Source organism: Acartia tonsa, chromosome 15 (genome assembly GCF_053477335.1).
Source record: "Acartia tonsa isolate MP-2025a chromosome 15, ASM5347733v1, whole genome shotgun sequence".
Taxonomy (NCBI): Eukaryota; Metazoa; Arthropoda; class Copepoda; order Calanoida; family Acartiidae; genus Acartia; species Acartia tonsa.
In genome coordinates this window covers 1255014-1275041 of record NC_137274.1, presented here as the reverse complement: position 1 = coordinate 1275041, position 20028 = coordinate 1255014, and the positions used below count along the sequence as shown (strand labels likewise).

The 20028-nt window shown below is 34.0% G+C and overlaps 2 protein-coding genes across 2 annotated transcripts; one reads left to right on the top strand and one right to left on the bottom strand.

Annotated features, from left to right (window-relative positions):
• Positions 1-1605: 1605 nt before the first annotated feature.
• Positions 1606-12932, top strand: LOC145306832 (transmembrane protein 222-like). Its single transcript, XM_080149143.1, has 9 exons — positions 1606-1676; positions 2729-2788; positions 3805-3892; positions 4879-4949; positions 6620-6709; positions 7492-7572; positions 8987-9048; positions 10471-10555; positions 10925-12932. Exons 2-8 carry the CDS (start codon positions 2754-2756, stop codon positions 10551-10553), a joined length of 510 nt encoding a protein of 169 aa, XP_080005269.1. The 5' UTR covers positions 1606-1676; positions 2729-2753; the 3' UTR covers positions 10554-10555; positions 10925-12932.
• A 2666-nt stretch (positions 12933-15598) lies between these two features.
• On the bottom strand, positions 15599-19522 carry LOC145307264 (uncharacterized). Its single transcript, XM_080149631.1, has 4 exons — positions 19402-19522; positions 17463-17556; positions 16993-17098; positions 15599-16225 (listed from the first exon to the last, which is right to left on the bottom strand). Exons 1-4 carry the CDS (start codon positions 19498-19500, stop codon positions 16102-16104), a joined length of 423 nt encoding a protein of 140 aa, XP_080005757.1. The 5' UTR covers positions 19501-19522; the 3' UTR covers positions 15599-16101.
• Positions 19523-20028: the final 506 nt, after the last annotated feature.

Here is a 20028-nt window from a genome sequence, read left to right as displayed (position 1 = left end):
CCGTTTTCGGGTAAAAAAACCCGTTGCTCGAAGTTTTAAAAGACACACACTACAAAAAAAGAACATATAAAATTTGGGTGTTACATATCAGAAAACGAGCATAAAACTATTGGGTGACACCTATAGAGATTACTAGGGTTATTAGGGTGGCTCAAACCCTTACTAATGACGTAAACTGTTATTTTATTGGTTGAAAAGTTAAAACCGGGTAATAAAAACCGAAACCGAGCCGGGTTTTAAAATTTTCGGGTATTTATGGCCAAGCCGAACCGGGTCATAATAGGGCGTAAAAAAACGATAAAAAAATCACATAAAAAATTATAATTTGAATAAAACGAATTCACAAATAGATGTACTTGTCAATAAACATTAGATTTCACAAAAAAAATCAGCGACTTTACTATAAAAACAAAAAAGTTAGAAGGGTATTTTGAATTTTCATGATTTTCAAATTTTGTTGAGCTATACCAGCAAACGGAAGTAAGCTAAACTGCCTGCTCCAGGGGGAAATGAAAGTCAGGGTAGTAGAGGGGGGATTCATTCTGAGAATGATGCAATTATGAAGCCGGAAACCGGTTTTTTTTCCATTTTTCGGAACCGGGTTTTAGTGCCCGGTTCGGCACTAATGGGTTAATTTGGTTCAGTTTTACTTTTTTGATGTTTCATAGGGTCATGTGAAGTAAACGAAGTTGCGGGTTTCGTCGTATTTTCACAGTAGCCGTTGAAGGGTTGTTTTAGGTTAAGTTTGGTGATTGTTCCGCAGGGTTAGAGCCCCCCGCAGGGGCTAGAACTAGGAGAAAAGCTACTGTGAAAATATGACGAAATCCGCAACTTCGTTTCCTTTACATGACCTGTTTTATATTATCATTTTTTTTAAATCGGTGGTTTCACTGCAACCTATTTTTGGACCAACTAACACCTCCCCGCCCTCTATTTTTTCAAATTTAATTGAAGGGGGGGGGAAGTGCTCTAACACATGGGTCCATATGCCATATGAGTGAAATCGCCTAAAATTTGCGCGTTTTCCAAAGTTGTGCTCTCTGTGCTTTTTTAATGTTCATAACAGCTTAGTCCAGAGCTGGATCTTTAAATCATTTCAATGGTGCGCCAAATCGGGGAGCGCCAAATTTCAGCCAATCACAGCGCGGCATTTGGTAAAATGCTGTGCTCTCATTGGTGGAAAGTTGGCTCACCCCGATTTTGCGCACCATTGAAATGATTTAAAGATCCAGCTCAGATAATGTAGCTATGAATTTTAAGCCGCTGCTTAGCCGTTACAAGCTGCTACATTTTTTTTGCATTTCTTATTTGTTATACACTATACCTACCTATAGTCTTTACAAATTTTGTATTTTTCCAGTATGGCTTCAAAACCGATTAGAATTGGTTCTCAGCCACTCTAAAAATCATCGTATTACAGACAATTTTCCACCAAGATTAAAATAATAATCATAAAATTAATACCTACCAGTTTTGAAATACAAAAATCTTCATTTTAATATTCGCGGAAAGCTGTCTATAATACGATGCGATAAATAACTATTTTTGTGTATAGAATATTCTGTGATCAAAAATGCAATTTTTAAAATTTATATATATATTTTTCAGATAATATAAAAATGTTGTCAAAAATCAATGTAAACGGTTTTTAGGCATTTGTATTTTTTGTATAAAAGGGATAGTTGCATGAAGTGCATTCCATATAAATGATTTCAAGAATAAGTATATCACCAAACATATATAATTTTGTATTACAATATCAAACAACTAGCTGATGCGTCCCTAGCATCTAGGGGCTCTATATTCAAAACAAAAGGGAAGGGCAGAAAAATAGCCTTAAATCATACCCAGACTTATTTATTTAAGATAAAATAGCCTAAAACCATCTCAGGACATATACGAAGCTTCTCTGTAAAGGAGAACAATATCGGTTCAATGGTTGGCGAGATCCTTCGCTACACACAAAAAATCTTTATATAATAGGATTAGACATCACTAAATTAGTCGTCATGTTATTTTTTTGAAAATAAGACAGTCTTATAGGTTGCATATATCATAAGAATATATGATTTTCAAGTCTTGATATTTTTAAAACTACGTGGCAAACAAGGATGACAACATCCAAAAAAGCGAAGCTCTAAAAAGGTAGGACAACAAACATTAACTCTTGTAGAGTGTCAGAACTGAATTTACAATATAAATATATTTACAAAAATAAACGTAAATTTGTTGCAAAACTTCTTAAATACAGAATACTGTTAACGGACATACTGACATTTTTATGACTTGATTATAGAGATGCTTTGCTAATAATATTGTACCTTATTGTAATAGGAATCGGTACTCCAAAAATCAGATCAATCGGATGATTATATCACATAAAAATTGTTGTTAAAAGTTAAAATTCAACATTTTTTAAATAGACGTACTTCAATTCTGGTAACGATTATAGAGTTGCTACACTTTCTAAGTCGTACCTAACTACTACAGCAAAGTTTGAAATCAATAGGACATTTCAAAACTTCCTAACTTAACGAAAAAAGCTATCCGTTACGTACGTACGTACGGACCTACTCTAATTATAGAAAAGCTTCGCTTTTAAAAATTGAAATTTTTTGAAATATATGCCCTGGCTATAAATGTTGTTAAAACTATTGAACAGGAAAAAAATATGCGGTTCACTAAATTCAAGTTTAAATGCATTTCGTGCAACTACCCCTTTGTACAGAATTGATTGATTGATTGAAAACAAAATGGCTGACGGAAAGATAGATGCTGAACGTCACAGGAATCATTTCAAGAATCTGCAGCATTCCAGGGATCTAAAGGGATTAGACAATGGCCGATAAATTGATGAACATCCCTATTGATAATACGGCAAAATTATCCCTTCTGTAGATTAAAATTAGTAGTTGAAATGTATGAACACTCAACTCAAATCTGCATGGAGGCCAGGAAGGGAGACATTGGGACTGTTTATTACACTAGTTCCCAAAGTTTTAAAATATCGTTCTCTTGGTTTAACAATCAAAGAGATTTTTATTGAATTTTGGTTGGTTGGTTTATTTAGTTGACCCCCATACCCTTTCTTACTTGGTTTATGTCCTCTCCTTCACTTGAGAAATTTCTGCGCACCGTGGGAATATTTTAAGAATCATGGGAAAATTCTAGTAACCATGGAAAATTTGATAAACTATGGGAAAATACTCTGAACCGTGGGAAAAAAATTAATCACTGGATAATTTTATGAACTGTTGGAAAATTTTATGAATCGTGAGAAAATTCTATGAATCATGAGAAAATTCTATGAATCATGAGAATATTTTATGAACTGCAGATTCCTGAGATGATAATTGACCAATTACAGATACCCATACTGCCTTGTATGGACTCCCATACCCTGTCTTACTTATTCTAGGTCCTCTCCTTCTCTTCAGAAATTTCTCCGCACCGTGGGAAAGTTTTATTAATCGTGAGAAAATTCTATGGATCATGGGAAAATTCTATTAACCATAGGAAATTGTTATATACATGGGAAAATTTTATGAACTGCAGATTCCTGAGATGATTATTGACCCATTATAGATACCCATACTGCCTTGTATGGACTCCCATACCCTGTCTTACTTGTTCTATGTCCTCTCCTTCTTTTGATATATTTCTGGGCACCGTGGAAAAGTTTTATGAATCGTGAGAAAATTCTATGGATCGTGGGAAAATTTTATGAATAATGGGAAAATTCTATGAATCGTGGGAAAATTCTATGAACTGCAGATTCCTGACATGATAATTGACCAATTATAGATACCCATACTGCCTTGTATGGACTCCCATACCCTGTCTCACCTGGCTCTTTCCATTCATTGGACATCTTGGCATCTGCATGTCTTCGGTGAGTATTAATCACAAGGATGACAATAAACATAAAAAGCAAAGCTTTGAAACGGTAGTACTATCTACTATCTATCTTACAATCTATAAGTTCATTGATACATCAATTTGTTAAAGTATCATTCAATCTATTTATCTATATATCAATCGATCTCTCTATCAATCCATCGCTTTATGTATTAATCTACTGATCTATCTATCTATCTACTGATCTATCTATAAATCTATTGACCTATCTATCAATCCATTGATCTATCTATCTATCAATCTATTAATCTATATATCAATCTATCTCTCTATCAATATATTGATCAATCTATTATTCTATTGATTAACTTACTAGGTATCTATATCAGAGTATAAGAGTATCAGAGTTTCGGACTCAAAAAAATGCGGAAAAAATGGAAAATTCTACCTAAATTTACATAAAATCTCAGACATTCTCTTGATGAGAGCCAATCTTTGAGGTTTAGGTTTAGACTTGAAAATTAAAAGTATTTTTGACTTCGAATTAAAGAATAAATATTTTTTGAAAAATTTGGTGATTTTATTTTTATTGTCAAGGATCCGGATCCGCATACAATCAATGCGGATCCGAAACACTGTCTATAAGTCCATTGATCTATCTATCTATCAACCATTTGATCAATCTTCAATCTATCTCTCTATCAATATGTCAATCCATTGATTTGTCTATCAATTTACGGATCAATTCTTCTATCTATCTATCAATCCATTTATCTATCTATCAATTTATTGATCTTTTTATCAATCTACTGATCAATTTTACATTACATTGATACATCTATCTATCAATCTATATTTTAAACCATTGATCTATTTATGTATTAATCCATCAATCTATCTATCTATCAATCCATTGATATAACAATCTGTAGCACTATCTACTAATCTATAAATTAATTGATCTATCTATCTATTAATCCATTTATCTATCTATCTACTGATCTATCTATGTATTTACAGGGTGTGATTAGAGACTTTGCTGGACCTTATTATGTTTCAGAGGACAACATGGCCTTTGGTAATCCAACAAAGTAAGCATGATGTTTACAATCATCAAAGAACCTAATATGCTACCTTGGGGCACTCCATTCTAGAAATATCAGAGTACCTAATATGCTACCTTGTGGTACTTTATTCTAGAAATATCAGAGTACCTAATAAGCTATTATATGGCACCCCATTCTAGAAATATCAGAGGACCTAATATGCTACCTTGTGGCACTCCATTCTAGAAATATCAAAGAACCTAATATGCTACCTTGGGGCACTTCATTCTAGAAATATCAAAGAACCTAATATGCTACCTTGTGGCACTCCATTCTAGAAATATCAGAGGACCTAATATGCTACCTTGGGGTACTCAATTCTAGAAATATCAGAGTACTTAATATGCTACCTTGTGGCACTCCATTCTAGAAATATCAAAGAACCTAATATGCTACCTTGGGATACTCCATTCTATATATATTAGAGGACCTAATATACTACCTTGTGGCACTCAATTCTAGAAATATAAATGGACCTAATATGCTACCTTGTGGCACTCCATTCTAGAAAGATCAGAGACCTAATATGCTACCTTGAGGCAATTCATAAAAGCAAAGCTCTGAAATGGTAGGACAAACGAACATTAATACATGTAGAGTGTCAGAACTGAATAATCAAAATATACATGTATAAAAGTAAATTTAAGTAAATTTGTTGAAATACTGCTTTTTTATGACTTTAATATTGAGATGTTTCGCTTATAACATTGTACTTTGTTGTCCTAAGAACCAGTATTCCAAAAATCAGATAAATCTACCCAATCAACCTGTTTAAAATGGACGTACGGGCATTGTGGTAACGATTACAGAGTTGCTACTCTATGATACCTAACTACTACAGGAATCACCATGCAAAGTTTCAAAACGATAGGACAATTCTAACATGCCTAAATTAAAGAAAAGAGCTAACCGTTGCGGACGGACCGACCATGATTTTTTAATTGAAAGGAAAAAAATCAACCTAATGGCCTAAAATCCCCATTTTCACGGGGTTTTTTCTTACCTAACCTAAAAATAATTTTTTTTTTTTGCATAGATAGATGAACCTAGTACCTAATGGACTATGCTTATGTACCAAATTTCAGAATTCTTGCTCAATATTTAGCCCATTTTACTAACAGTTAAGACTCAAATGTTATTATGCACAAAGTGCAATTAAACTTGAATTTAGTGAACTGCTTATTTTTTTTCCTGTTCAATAGTCTAAACTACATCTACAGGACATGTATTTGAAAGAAATTCATTTTTACCATATAGCTTAAAAATATCAAGACTGGAAAGTCGTATTCTTGTGTTATATTGAATTTATATAGCTCGCTTATTTTCACAAAAACAACATGATGATTATTTTGGTGATGTCAAATTGTTCGTTATTAGACATCACCAACTAAATTTTCACAGGGATTTAAAGGGATAAGACAATGTCTGATAAATTGATGTACCTCCTCAATGATGATACACAAAATTACCCCTTCTGTAGATTAAAGTTAGTGATTGAAATGTTTAAACACTCAACTTAATGAATGAACCATTCAAAATTCACAAAATTCCCCAAAGTTGATAAGTCAACGAATAAGAAAACGATATTAAAAAACTTTGGGGACTAGTGTAATAGCTCATTATCCCCTCTCTCTCTGATAATTTAAACTTTGTAGGTATTGGCAGTTGGACCCGAGTAAGGCGGAGGGTGGAGCTGTTGGCTGGGACAATGCTGTCATACAAGCCTCAGACATTTATAGTAAAAGGTTAGACCATGAGAAAATTTTAGGAAACGTGGGAAAATTTTAATAACCATGCAAAAATTCAATAAACTTTTAGAAATTTTTGTGAAACCCAGGAAAATTTTTTGACCCATGTGAACATTTTTTAACCATGGGAAAATTGCACTCTGGGAAAATGGAATAAACTTTGGGAATATTTTGCATAATGAAAGAATAAAAGGGGCGCTTTCTTTTTTAACAATGCTATAAGACAAGCCTCAGACATTTACAGTAAAAAGTTAGACCATGCTACCTAAATTAAAGGGACCGTGGAAAAATTGTAAAAAACATGGGAAATTTTATGAACATTGGCAAATTTTTTTAAAATCTATGAACTGAAGAGAAATTCTATATATACACGGGGGAAAACTTTAAACCATGGGAAAAATCTATAAGCTGTGGAAAAAATCCATGAAATGTTGAAATTTCTTTCTCATATTCATTCAAATCCGATTAATATCCGGTGGATTAGAACCGGTTTTCATCCATACGACAAAACTATGTCTAGCATCGCATTATATCCAGTTTTCTACGCATATAAAAATGTACAATCATAAGATTAAAACCAGTTTTTTTAGCACATACCTTTGGCATCTCTGGGCTAAAAAAAACTGGTTTAAATCTTATAATTGTACATCTTATATCAGCATAAAGCTGTTTATAATACGATGCGAGAAATAATTATTAACTGGTTATATGAAGTCGGGGTATCTGTATTATCACACATTCTATTCTTAAATTTTATTTTAAATATTATTTCTTTTCAGAGTACACAATTTATTCTGCGACAACTGCCATTCCCACGTGGCCAAAGCACTCAATATTATGAACTACAACGGAAAGTCAAAGTAAGTATGTTATCTGCTGGATTGGAACCGGTTCTCAGTCATACTATCCGCAGAAAGTTGTCTATAATACCGAGCGTTAAAAATCTACAAAATCTAAATGGATAAGACAATGGCCGTTAAATTGATACACATCCCAATGTCGAAACACAACCTTACATCTTTAATATATTATAATTAGTGGTGGAAACGTTTGGACACTCATCATAATGAACTAACCAATCAAAATTTAATTAAAGTCCCTAACGTTTTTGAGCCAATGAATTAGAAAACGTTAGTATAAAACTTTGGGGACTAGTGTAATAAAAAGGTCATTGTCCCCTTCCTCCCTCATACAGACATACAGACATACGGAAATAAATTATAAAGTGGCTTCGCTTCTTTCTAAAAACTTGCTGTATACTAGGTAGAGTATATTGGGTAGAATACCTTAGATCCAGAACAGACCAGAAAGAGAGAAAGGGGTCAATGGACTCTTTATTACACTAGTCCCCAAAGTTTTATAATAACGTTTTCTTATTCGTTGGCTTAACAACGTTCGAAACTTGAAATTTAATTGGTTAATTCATTAAGTTGAGAGTTCAACGTTTCAACTAATAAATTTAATCTACGGAAGGGTTAATTTTGTGTATGATCATTAGGGATGTACATCAATTAATCGGCCATTGTCTTATCCCTTTAGATCCCTGAGAACGGGCAGAACTGAAATTCTTAGGATTTTCAGACAATTGTCATGCAATCAAAAGGTTTACAACATTCATAAGTAGCGAAGCAAGAAAAATTGATAATTGAACACAGTGTGTTATACAGCAGATGTTAAGTTGTCATAAAAATAAACCAGGAGTAGAAGACTCGTTGAATCATATAAAAAAACTATGTGAAAATAAGAGGGGGGGGGGAGGTTTTGACACGTTTGAGTAAACCTGGTGTATAGACTTTATCTTTGGACTGAGAGGATAGGTTATTAGGGATAAAATCATTCTTATACCTATGATAAAGTTTTGAGATTTGAGCAGATGTTGCCATAAAAAAAACAGGAATATAATATTCGTTGAATCAAGAAAAAAAACTTTTCTAAAATAATTTTCTAGGTACCCTATAAAATAAAATTTGGGTATAGTCCCTTTCGTAGCAACGCCTCTTAAGAGGCGATTCGTTGTATTTTCACAGTAGCTTATTTTAGCCTTAACCCTGCGGGGGGCTTTAACCCTGCGGTACAAATTGCCTAACCATGCGGGGCAATCACCTAACTTAACTCCTAACATAACATAACCTATAAAAAGCTAATGTGAAAATAAGACGAATTGCCCCTTAAGAGGCATTGGAACTAAAGAGACTATACCCGAAATTTGTTTGTTTGTTCTGCCATCTTATTTTATAGCTTCGCTACTTATTGATGTTGTCATCCTTGTTTTAGTTACAACATGGTGTCGCTCTGTTTTCTATTACTCATCCATGGAAAATACGTCAATGTTTCAGGTCAGTATTTTGGTAGCTACTTGTAGAGAAGCTTTGCATTAAAAAAAATAATAAATAAACAGAGGAATTGCCAATATATACCATCTTTATTAGTCATTCAAACAGTTCAATTCCTAAAATTACATACATAAATTAATTGAGTGAGACAAAGTGTTTAAATTTAATATCATAAATTCAAAAGTATAAGTTCAGTTATAATACTTACTGTTGTTTATTGTTATCAACAAAATCTGAGAAACCTAGAGCAGCTACGCTCCTAGGTGTTATATTTTGAAGGCATTCTCGTTACTAAAAAGCATATGGAATGAAAAAAAGCAAATTCTTGAATACAAAAGCGTAAAGGGAATCTTTCAAGGCTGTTTTGGTCGTCTTGTGGATTTTTTGAATAAGGAATTATTTAGCATTTTTTTAAAAAACTATAGGCACATAAACATCATTTAATTTTTTTTTTTCAAATTAACTATTTTCTTATTGAAAAAGATAGAATGGTCTTTTTTAGTTAGTTTAATACTGCCAAGCGACTACGCTCCCTAGGGAGGGGAGGTTGAATTAACAACCCATTTTTTTTTTTTTAGATTATTTTTTAAAGTAAAAAAAAATCTGAAGGGTTATTTTTTGGGGGGCGGCGGGGTACGTTAATTGACTACTTCCCTTTTTTAAATTTTAGTTTTAAAAAGAAATTAATTTTTTTTGCGGGGGGTATTTTTACTCTAGGGGGATTGGGAAAGTCCCCCACCCCCCCCCCCCCCCAGAAAAATAGCCCAAAATCATCACAGAGAAGTAGGTATATTTTCTGAAGAGTAGAGCCCATTCGATTCAGTGGTTTATGAGATCATAAGCTTCGGACAGACATAAATCGTTCTACTTTGTGTTACAGATTAATTTCTATATGTTTAAAGTGTATAGGTATGTGAAAGGGCAGTTTTTTTTTCATTTCAAAAAGTCCTCAGTTTTCGTCAAAACTATTCTTGTTTTTATTTTTTTTTTTGAATGTTGATTACTAGTACGATTGACTATTGACTCTAGAGGCGTGGTGACGCTTCGGGTACAAGACCTCTCCACGTCACCTTTGAACAAACTCTGCATTTTAAATTGCAATGCAACGGGCTCCATCACCTAGGGTATCAACACCCCCAGACAACTACCCCTTTGATTGCACGACCTTTGTCTGAGAAGTCCCAACTGTGCATGGTAATGAGTTGCCATTTTTTGGACCAAGGCAATCCCCCTACTGTAACTAATTATGTCGCGTATCTGACATAGCAGCAATAGGAACCATTTAAATGTCTTTAGTTATGATGCTGTATCGGACCGAGATTCGAGCCTACCACCTTCCCGACTACGAGTTGATGCCCTACGTGTTGAGCCACGGTCGCGGGTTACTAGTACGATAAGCAAAGTTATAAGCAAGGATTTTTTTAGGATGTTTGAAAACCTGGTTGCCCGTGCTGCTAATGATCTCAATACTGGTGGCAGCAATTGTCTTCAGCCATTTTGGCATTTGAAGGTATGAGCCAGGGTTGGCAAGAAAAGTCGAGTTAAAACCACATGGTTTTTTTTTTGGCGGCGGCGGAAAATGGCGCCATCGTTTTTTTTTGAAAGATACCAAAACTTGGGGTAATTAGTGACCCAGCCCAAAAGATTTTACCCAATTATCTCTAAAACTAAGGAAGTAGCACCCAAAATAAAATTGCTGGTATGTCGTGGCACGAGTCCAGAGTAACCACCCCCCCTCCCCCCTTTACTTAAAATTTTGTTTAAACTTATATATTTATAATCTGCTTATTTAGTTCTGAAAGTGTTAATATTTTTTTTCCCACCCATTTTAGAGCTTCACTTTATGGATGTTGTCATCTTTGTTTTTCTTTATTTTCAGCACTGAGTATCGGCTACATCAAGATCTCATGAACGGCACAACAAATCAATACTTAGAACTAGCGGCTATGCCCCCTAGAGGCCTCTAGGGGCACGTTAAATGTTTTAAAATAGGTTTAAAACAGTTTAATAGTTGTGTATTGCAGCGTGTCGTATTATAGACAATTTTCGGATCTTGTTAAGGAAACAAAGTTGCGGGTTTCGTCATTTTTTCACAGTAGCTTTTTAGGTAAGGTTAGGTCAGGTAAATGTTAATGAATGCCCCGCAGGGTGAGAGCCTCCCGCATGGGCTAGAAATAGGGGGAAAGCTACTGTGTGATAATGACGAAATCCGCAACTTCGTTTCCTTCACATGACCACAATTTTACAATAAAAAGAATTTTGAATTAATACCTAAACAAGAAGTTATCACATATTTTTTATTTTAGTATCCGCAGAAAAACTGTATTGATATAATGGGATATATAGTTATTTTTCGCATCGCATTATAGCCAGCTTTCCGTGGATATGAAAATAAAAATATTTACAAGATTAATTCCATTTCTAAAGGGCCGTATGCCCGGGCTAATAAAACTGGGGTATTTGTATTATTATTATTTTTATTTTGATATTCGTGGAAAATTGCCTGTAATACGATGCTATCAATGATTTATGGCTGAGAACCGGTTCCAATCCAGCGGTTATTAATCGGTTTTGAAGCTATACTCGATAATCGCGTTTACATGTATAGGGCGTACAAAAGGTCTAATGCTACAAAAAAAATAAAGGAGAGGGGGAGGGTTAGGTTTTGCTTAAATTCCGTAAAGGTGTGAGTTTTAAGGCTTTAAAACAGTAGTAGAACGATAATATTCACTAAATATGTATATTCCTTATTGAAAAGAACTATGGTAAAAAAAAAATTTTAAACATCAATTTTAACGTTCTACTACTGTTTTAAGCCTTAAAAATCACACCTTTACGGAATTTTAGCACAATCTACCTCCCCCTTTAATTTACAAAAGGTCTAATGCTATAAAAGGTCAAATCTTACAAATTTACTCTGTTAGGTAAAGGTCGATTTTTGATATAGGGTTCGAAACCATTCCATTGGGTAGCCAACACAGATTTTAGACAAAATGTCGGACGGAATTTCAATTTCCAGCCCGTGGACAAAGTTATTCAAGAAAGAAATTTTGATTTTGAATTTTATGTTTTATCGCCATTTTGGATTGGATTTTGTACTTTGTTTTACTGCTAGTAGATTTTTTCTTCAAAAATTAGAAGATTTTTTTCTTTAATTTTTAAAATTAGACCTTTGATAACATTAGATCATTTGTAGCAACGCCATATTTAGTCACTAGCGCCTCTAGTAGCATTTTTAATGTTTTTTTTTATAAAAATAATACGTAGCATTTCTATGTCGCGTTCAAGTCTTGATTTTTTATGAATTCTCTTGGGAGAAAAATAGTTATGAACCTTCCCGGGAAGCTACCCTGTTAAGGAGAACCCGATCGGTTCAGCGGTTAGCAAGATCCTTCGGTACAGACACACATCCTGTTACTTCATTATTTAGTCATATCTTCATTACGAGGGAGGGAGGGGACATTGGACTGTAAATTAACCTCGTTTTGTTATTCGTTGACTTGGGAACTTTGTGGGGCTTTAAACTAATACTCTTTATACCATTGTCCTATCCCTAATTGCAATAGAAGATTAATTGGGAATAGTCCCTTTCGTGGCAACGCCCCTTAAGGGGCGATTCGTCGTATTTTTAAAATGGCTTTTTATAGGTTATTTTAGGTTAGGTTAGGTTATATTGGGTTTGGTGATTGCCCCACCGGGTTAGAAAATTGGCCTCGCAGGGTAAGAGCCCCCCGCAGGGGCTAGAAATAGGAGAAAAGCTACACCCCTTAAGGTGCGTTGCCACGAAAGGGACTATACCCGATTAATTCAGTGTTTTTTTCCTAGATGTTTTGTAAAATTGTATAGGTATAAATTGTAAAAATTTGTTTAATAAAAATTTAAAATTGTTATAGTTACTAATAAATTTACTAAAAATGAAAAAAAAGATATGGGGTATAGTCCCTTTCGAGGAAACACCTCTAAAGGGGCGTTTTGTTGTGTTGGGTTGGGTGATTGTCCCAAGGGTTACGGAATTGGCCCAACAGGGTCTAGGGATAGGAGAAAAGCTACTGTGAAAATACGACGATACGCCCTTTAAGAGGCAGTGCCACGGAAGGGACTATATCCAAGATTTTTTTTATCTTTAATAAATATTTAATTATTTTTCGAAGATTTAAAAAAAAATTTAGAAGATTTTTTAAAAAGATAAATCTAATCCAGCTTATACCTTGATTAAACTTAATGTTGAAATTTTATATTGTGAAAATCCTATTAAGCGTTTCAAGTCCATTTTTATCAAAAATTGAACTTTTGAAACCTTTAAAAGTCAAAAATAGACGCGGAAAATTTTCTTTGTTGATTTTAGGCTGGAGCTGGAACCGCAACAAAATCAAATTGCTGCCAACAACGAAATTAATTCGTAATAAAATCACGAAACATATCATTAACGTGTTTTTCAGCTGTCGTTGGGTGGCAACACATCGTAAAATTGACGACCTCTCCATTTGCCCCCCAAATATTATTTTAGATTTATTTCGCTTGTTGGTTATACCTTATTCCTGGGTATTTATTTTTAAAATTAACGGCTAACGGCTGGCTGCTAAACTTTATCACCTCTTTGTTCAATTTAGGAAAAGAGACCTACAAGGATTACTCATGCCAAGTTTCATAACGAAATTCGGATTCTAAGTAAAAGGCTGTTTTTATAAGCAAAGCTTTCCTATAATTAGTATCCGTCAGTCCGTTCGTTTAGTTATAGTTCATTTAGATATGTTAGATTGTTCCTATTGATTTTAAACTTTGCATGATGATTCTTATAACACTTAGGTACTATCTAGAAAACGAAGCAAATCTATAATTTTTACCAGAAAGTCTGAAAGTCTATTTAAAACATGCAGATTTTTTTGACAACAAGGTATAATATTATGAGCGAAGCATTTCTATAATCAAGTCCTAAAATGTAAACATGTCCTTAAAACAGTATTCTGTATTTAAAGCAGTTTTGCAACAAATTTACCTAAAATTTTGTTTCGACATATACATTTATATTCTGTTTGTTATTTTTCTCACTTCTTTTTATTATCTATCTTTCTACATCAATCCATTTTCTTTCTATCTTTTTGTCTATTCATCTATCAATCCGTCTATCTATCCATCTTTCTATCTATCCATTTATCTATGGCTAGCCAGTGCGAAATAATCTAAAGTAACAAACGACACTTTAACAACGGTATCCTCTCCCAAAAATAGAAATCTTTCTTGGACCTATAAGAATCAGTGGTTCACACAGCTTTTCAACAAATTTACCTAAAATTTTGTTTAGACTTATACAATTATATTCTGCTTATTCAGTTATGATAACCTACAAGTGTTAATGTTCGTTTGTTCTACCGTTTGCTTACACGTTGTCATATTTGGCGGATATTGTAGTTAAAACTAACGGCTACGCCCCTAGAGGCCTCGAAAGGGGAGGGGGTGGAGTAAAACCTTCCCCATTTTAATTTTTAGCTTTAAAGAGAAAAAGTAAAAAAAGGAGGGGTTTGCTTATTTTTAATTTTAAGAAATCATATTGGTTCAGCGGTTAGGGAGAACCTTAGAAATTCGTCCTGTTGCTTTTATATTAGAATTAACAACTACGCCCCTAGAGGCCTCTAGTGGCACTTTCAATGTTTGTGGTTCTATGTTATGTCTATGTTGCGTTCAAGAAAAAGGATAAATATTTTTTTAAATTATTCTTGGAAATGTGGTTGTACCCTCTCCAAAAATAGTTAAAAACCTTCCCTGGACCTATGAGAAGCTTCACTCTAAAGGAGAACCATATCGGTGCAGCGAGATTTTAAGCTTCAGAAAGACAGACACCGTACTACAGACTATCGGCTTCGCCCCTAGCCTCTAGGGGCTTTTTCCCCAAGAGGTGATTTAAAAAAAAATTATGTCGAAATTCGTAAAAAGAACCAGTAAAATCTTCCTCAATTTTTTTTCAAAAATGGGGGGGGATTTTTTGTTTTTGGGGGGTTGGGGGTGTCCCACCCCTCAAGAAAATAGCTTAAAACCATCACAGGACCAATAGGTATATACCCTGAAGAGTAGAATCCGATCAGTTTAGTGGTTACCGAGATCTTAAGGGACAGACGGATAGACATCAAGCTACTTTGTATTATAGATAATGGGAATTAAGTACAAAATGTACAAACAGACTTTCTTGTAATGATTAATGAGTTGCTGCACTTTCATAATTGTACCCGACAGTTACAGGAAGCATTATGCCAAAATTAAAACAAAGGAGATTCGCAGATAGAGAGATGGGGCAATGGCCTGTTTATTACACTAGTCCCTAAAGTTTTACAATAACGTTTTCTTATTAGTTGGCTTAAAACTTTTGGGACTTACTAAATTTTGATTGGTTGGTTTATCAAGTTGAGTGTTTAAACGTTTTAACCACTAATTTCAATCTACAAAAGAGGTAATTTGTGTATAATCATTGGGGATGTAAATCAATTTATCGGCCATTGTCTTATCCTTGGAAAATCAAAGGCATGTCGAGTAGAAGCGTTGCAAAAAAAAAATAATATAATTTTATATATTTTATTAACAACAAAGCAATAACAGAAAATAATAACAATTTTTGTACTTTATTTTTTGGTCTTTTAAGTTTTTTTTTTATTGTAAAAATGATATTTTTGTAATCATTTTAGACCAGTTTTATAACAGTTTTTTTCTTTCAATTTTGAGATTCTTCTAATTGATATTCATTTTATTAGATTTAGATTTTTGAACTTTTTTGCCGTATGGCTTCGAAACCGATTAATATCCGGTGGATTAGAACCGGTACTCAGCCAAACTGAAAAATTATATCTAGCTTCGTGTTATATCCAGTTTTCTACGAATTTAAAAATGTACAATCATAAGATTTTTTGGCCCTTATAAATGTACAATTTTATATCCGCGGAAAGCTGTTTATAATACGATGTGAGAAATAACTATTAAAATTTTGACAATTTTTTTTGAAAATTTTTCCTACAAATTTTGGCCTATGGTTTATCAAGTCGAGGGTGTTCCAACGTTTCCACCACTAGCTTAATGTCCGGTACCAAGGGCAACTGGGTGGTCTGTGTACCAGCCGAAAGCGCCATAACCGCCGGTGTAGGCTCCATAGTCGACGTGGTCAGCACCGCCGCCGTGGGGGGCGGCATATGCATTGCTGAAACAAAAAATAATGATAGTTTGGGTACTTTAGTGTACTTTGGGTACACTGGTGTACTTGGGTTAGTGTTTAAACGTTTCAACCACTAATTTTAATCCTCAGAAGGAATAATTTTGTGTATCATCACTGTGGATGTACATCAATTTATCGGCCAGTGTCATATCCCTTTAAAACAGATGAGAAAATACCTGTAGGGACGGATTGGGGACACTGGTACCCAAAGTTTTATAACCACATTAAATAATTATTGGCTCAAAAACTTTGGGTACTTTTATTCTTTTTTGAAAAGTTGGTTCCAAATCTTTAAACCAATAATTGTAATCTACAGGAGGGGTAATTTTTTATCATCATCGAGTAAGAATAGTTCTTTCTTATTATAAACAGCTTTCCACAGATATATAAATGTACAATTATAAGAATAAAACCAGTTTTGGTAGCCCCAAGATGCCAAAGGCACGGGCAAACAAAACTGGTTTTGATATCATTATTGTACATTTTTATATTTGTAGAAAACTGGATATAATATGATATGATACATGATTTTTCAGTGTTGTTATGAACCGGTTCTAATCCTGCGGATGTTAATCGGTTTTAAGCGATACGAGAAATAACTGTATAAATCCTATATTTTGTAGTATGAGAAGGCTTATGAGTTTTATAGTTATTTATCGCTCAATATTATAGACAGCTTTCCGCGGATAATATGCGGATAGTGTAGCTGAAAACCGGTTCTAATCCACCGGATATTAATCGGATAAATTTACCTTCCAGCCTGAGCAGGCTCATCATAGTTTCCCTCGAATCCCACGTCGTCCTGTGCTAGTTGTCTGGCCATACGTGATAGTCCGGGCTCATATACAACGGGTAAGCCTGAAAAGGTTGCGTGATTATATTTTATTTTTCCAGGATACGTATCCCTATACAATTAGTAAATAGTAGAAAGGTTGCGTGATTTTTATATATTTTCATTTAAAGTATATGTATCCCTATTATAAAAAATATTTCCAGTATTCTTAACCCTTAACAGTCGGGCCCCTTGTCACACCTTTATCGGTCTGGGTGCATGACCCTTGTTTGATAATGAATTTCCAACTATGAGCGAGTCAAAGTCAATTTTTGCTTCCTTCACCCTTTTATTTAACAACCTTTGTTATAAAGTCCTTTTTTTACTTAAAATTTTCAAACGGCTGTCATTTCCTTATTTTTGAAGCTAGTCCGTTTTCTGTCTATTTACCTTGAGGTAAAAAGGGAAGGTCCTCTAGAGGGATTACAACATATCTGGGCATGGCAGAGGCAGCAGCTACCAGGGCGGCCAAGCAAAATAAAACCTGAAAATTATAAAAATAATAAAAGCAGTTGAAAAGCAGTCATGGAGTAGTCTGACTGCTAATGTTGTAAAATGCTTAAATAAACATTTTGGGTAAGGGAATTTACAGACAAAAAATCAGACTTCTATCTTTAATATCATTTAAGAAAATTTCAAATTAATAATACATGACTTTCACAAAAAGTAATAAAAGCGGACATAAAGCAATTGAAAGCAGTTTGACTGCTAAAGTTATAAAATGCTTAAATATGCACCATGGATAAGAGAATTTACACACAAAAAATCAGACTTCTATTTTGTATAGCAGCTAAGAAATGCTTAAATTTGTTAAACCTGACTATCACAAAAAGTAATAAAAGTGGACATAAAGCAATTGAAAGCGGTTTGACTGCTAATGTTATAAAATGCTTAATTATGGCCCATGTGTAAGGGATTTACACACAAAAAATCAGACTTCTATCTTTTATAGCAGCTAAGAAAAGCTCAAATTTGTTTAACCTGACTACCACAAAAGTAACAAAAAACATTTGGAAAACAGTTAAGGAGTGGTCTGACTGCTAATGTTGTAAAATGCATAAATATGCAACATGTGTAAGGGAATTTACAAACAAAAAATCAGACTTTTATCTTTTATAGCAGCTAAGAAAAGCTTGTTCAATCTGACTACCACAAAAGTAACAAAAAACATTCGGAAAGCAGTTAAGGAGCGGTCTGACTGCTGAAGTTATAAGATGCTTAATTATGGCCCATGTGTAAGGGAATTTACACACAAAAAATCAGACGTCTATCTTTTATAGAAGCTAAGAAATTTACTAAAGAAAAGTGGTAAAAACTAGTATTTCTAATTCAGGGCATTATATAAAAGTGTTCATAACTGACATATTTTCGACATGACAATATTAATAGTTATTTCTCGCATCGTATTATAAACAGCTTTCCGCGGATATAGAATGTACAAGAGGTGCCGAAGGCACGGGCTAAAAAAAAACTGGTTTTAATCTTATGAGTGTACATTTTTATATTTGTAGAAAGCTGGATATAATACGATGCTAAACATAGTTTTTTTTCGTATAGATAAGAACTGGTTCCTATCCACCGGATTCGAATGAATACAAGAAAATATTATCATTATCTATCTATTTATCAACTTTTCTATCTACAAATAGCTCAAATCTATTTTTTTTTGTCAATAAAACTATCTAGCAGTCTATCTAACATTATCTGTCTGTCTATTAACGAAGTGGCTATATAATTGTCTATATATCTATATATCTATCTATCTTTCTTTAAAACTATCTATCTGTCTATCATTAATATCACTATGTATATAACTAGAGGCTACGCTCCTAGAGGCCTCTAGTTGCAAATTTTTATTTCATATATCTAATTTCAGAAATAATTTGTCTATTTTGCGTTCAAGTTTAATATTAAAAACTTCGATTTTTTTATATTTTTTTGGGGAGGGTGATGATACCCCCCCCCCCCAAATAGTTATAAACCTTACTGGGACCTATGAGAAGCTACCCTGTTAGGGAGAACACGATCGGTTCAGCGGTAAGCAAGATCCTTCTGTTCAAATAGACAGATAGACATCCAGTTACTTTGTTATAAAGATGGTCTACAATGAAAAAAATATTTTCATCAAATTACCTATCAAACTATCTATCTTACTATCTATCTATCTATCTAACTAACTATCAATCAATCTGTCTATCTATCTATCTTACTATCTATCTATCTATTTATCTGTCTTACTATCTATCTATCATACTAATTATCTATCTATTAATCAATATAGCTAAAAGATTTATCTACGAATGTGTGTAAAATTGTTATAATTGTGTACCTTCATGTTTGTCTGATGTATGGGACTAGAGTGCGTCGAGTATTCAACTAACGCTCTCATATATACTTGTACGCATTTTGTTGTGTGTGTTGCGCTCATATTTACTTGTACGCATTTCTATGTGTTGCGCTCTCGTACGCTTTTTACGAGGGGGGGGGGGGGGGGGGGCGAGGGAGTAAGAGAGAGAGAGATAGGGGAATTTTTAAGGACATTTTAGAGAGAGAGAGAGAGGAAAGGGGGGGAGAGGAGAGAGAGAGAGAGAGAGGGCGGTTCGAAAGATGGATAGATAGATAGAGAGAGAGAAAGAAGGGTTTATTAAGGAAAGAAAGGGTTTTACAGAGAGCTAGGAACAATTTTAAGACAGAGAAAGGGAGATGATAAGTGAGAGAAAGAGAAAGATAGAGAGAGAGGGAGAAAGAGATATATACATAGAGAGAATTTAAACATGAGAGAAAGAAAGGGATTAACAGAGAGAGAGAGAGAGATGGGGCAAATTTAAGGACATTAGAGAGAGAGAGAGAGAGAAATAGAGAGACTGAGAGGGAGAAAGATAGATAAAGAAGAGATAGAGAGAGAAAATTGAGAGATGGGACAAACTTAAGGACATTAGAGAGAGAGAAAGAAAGA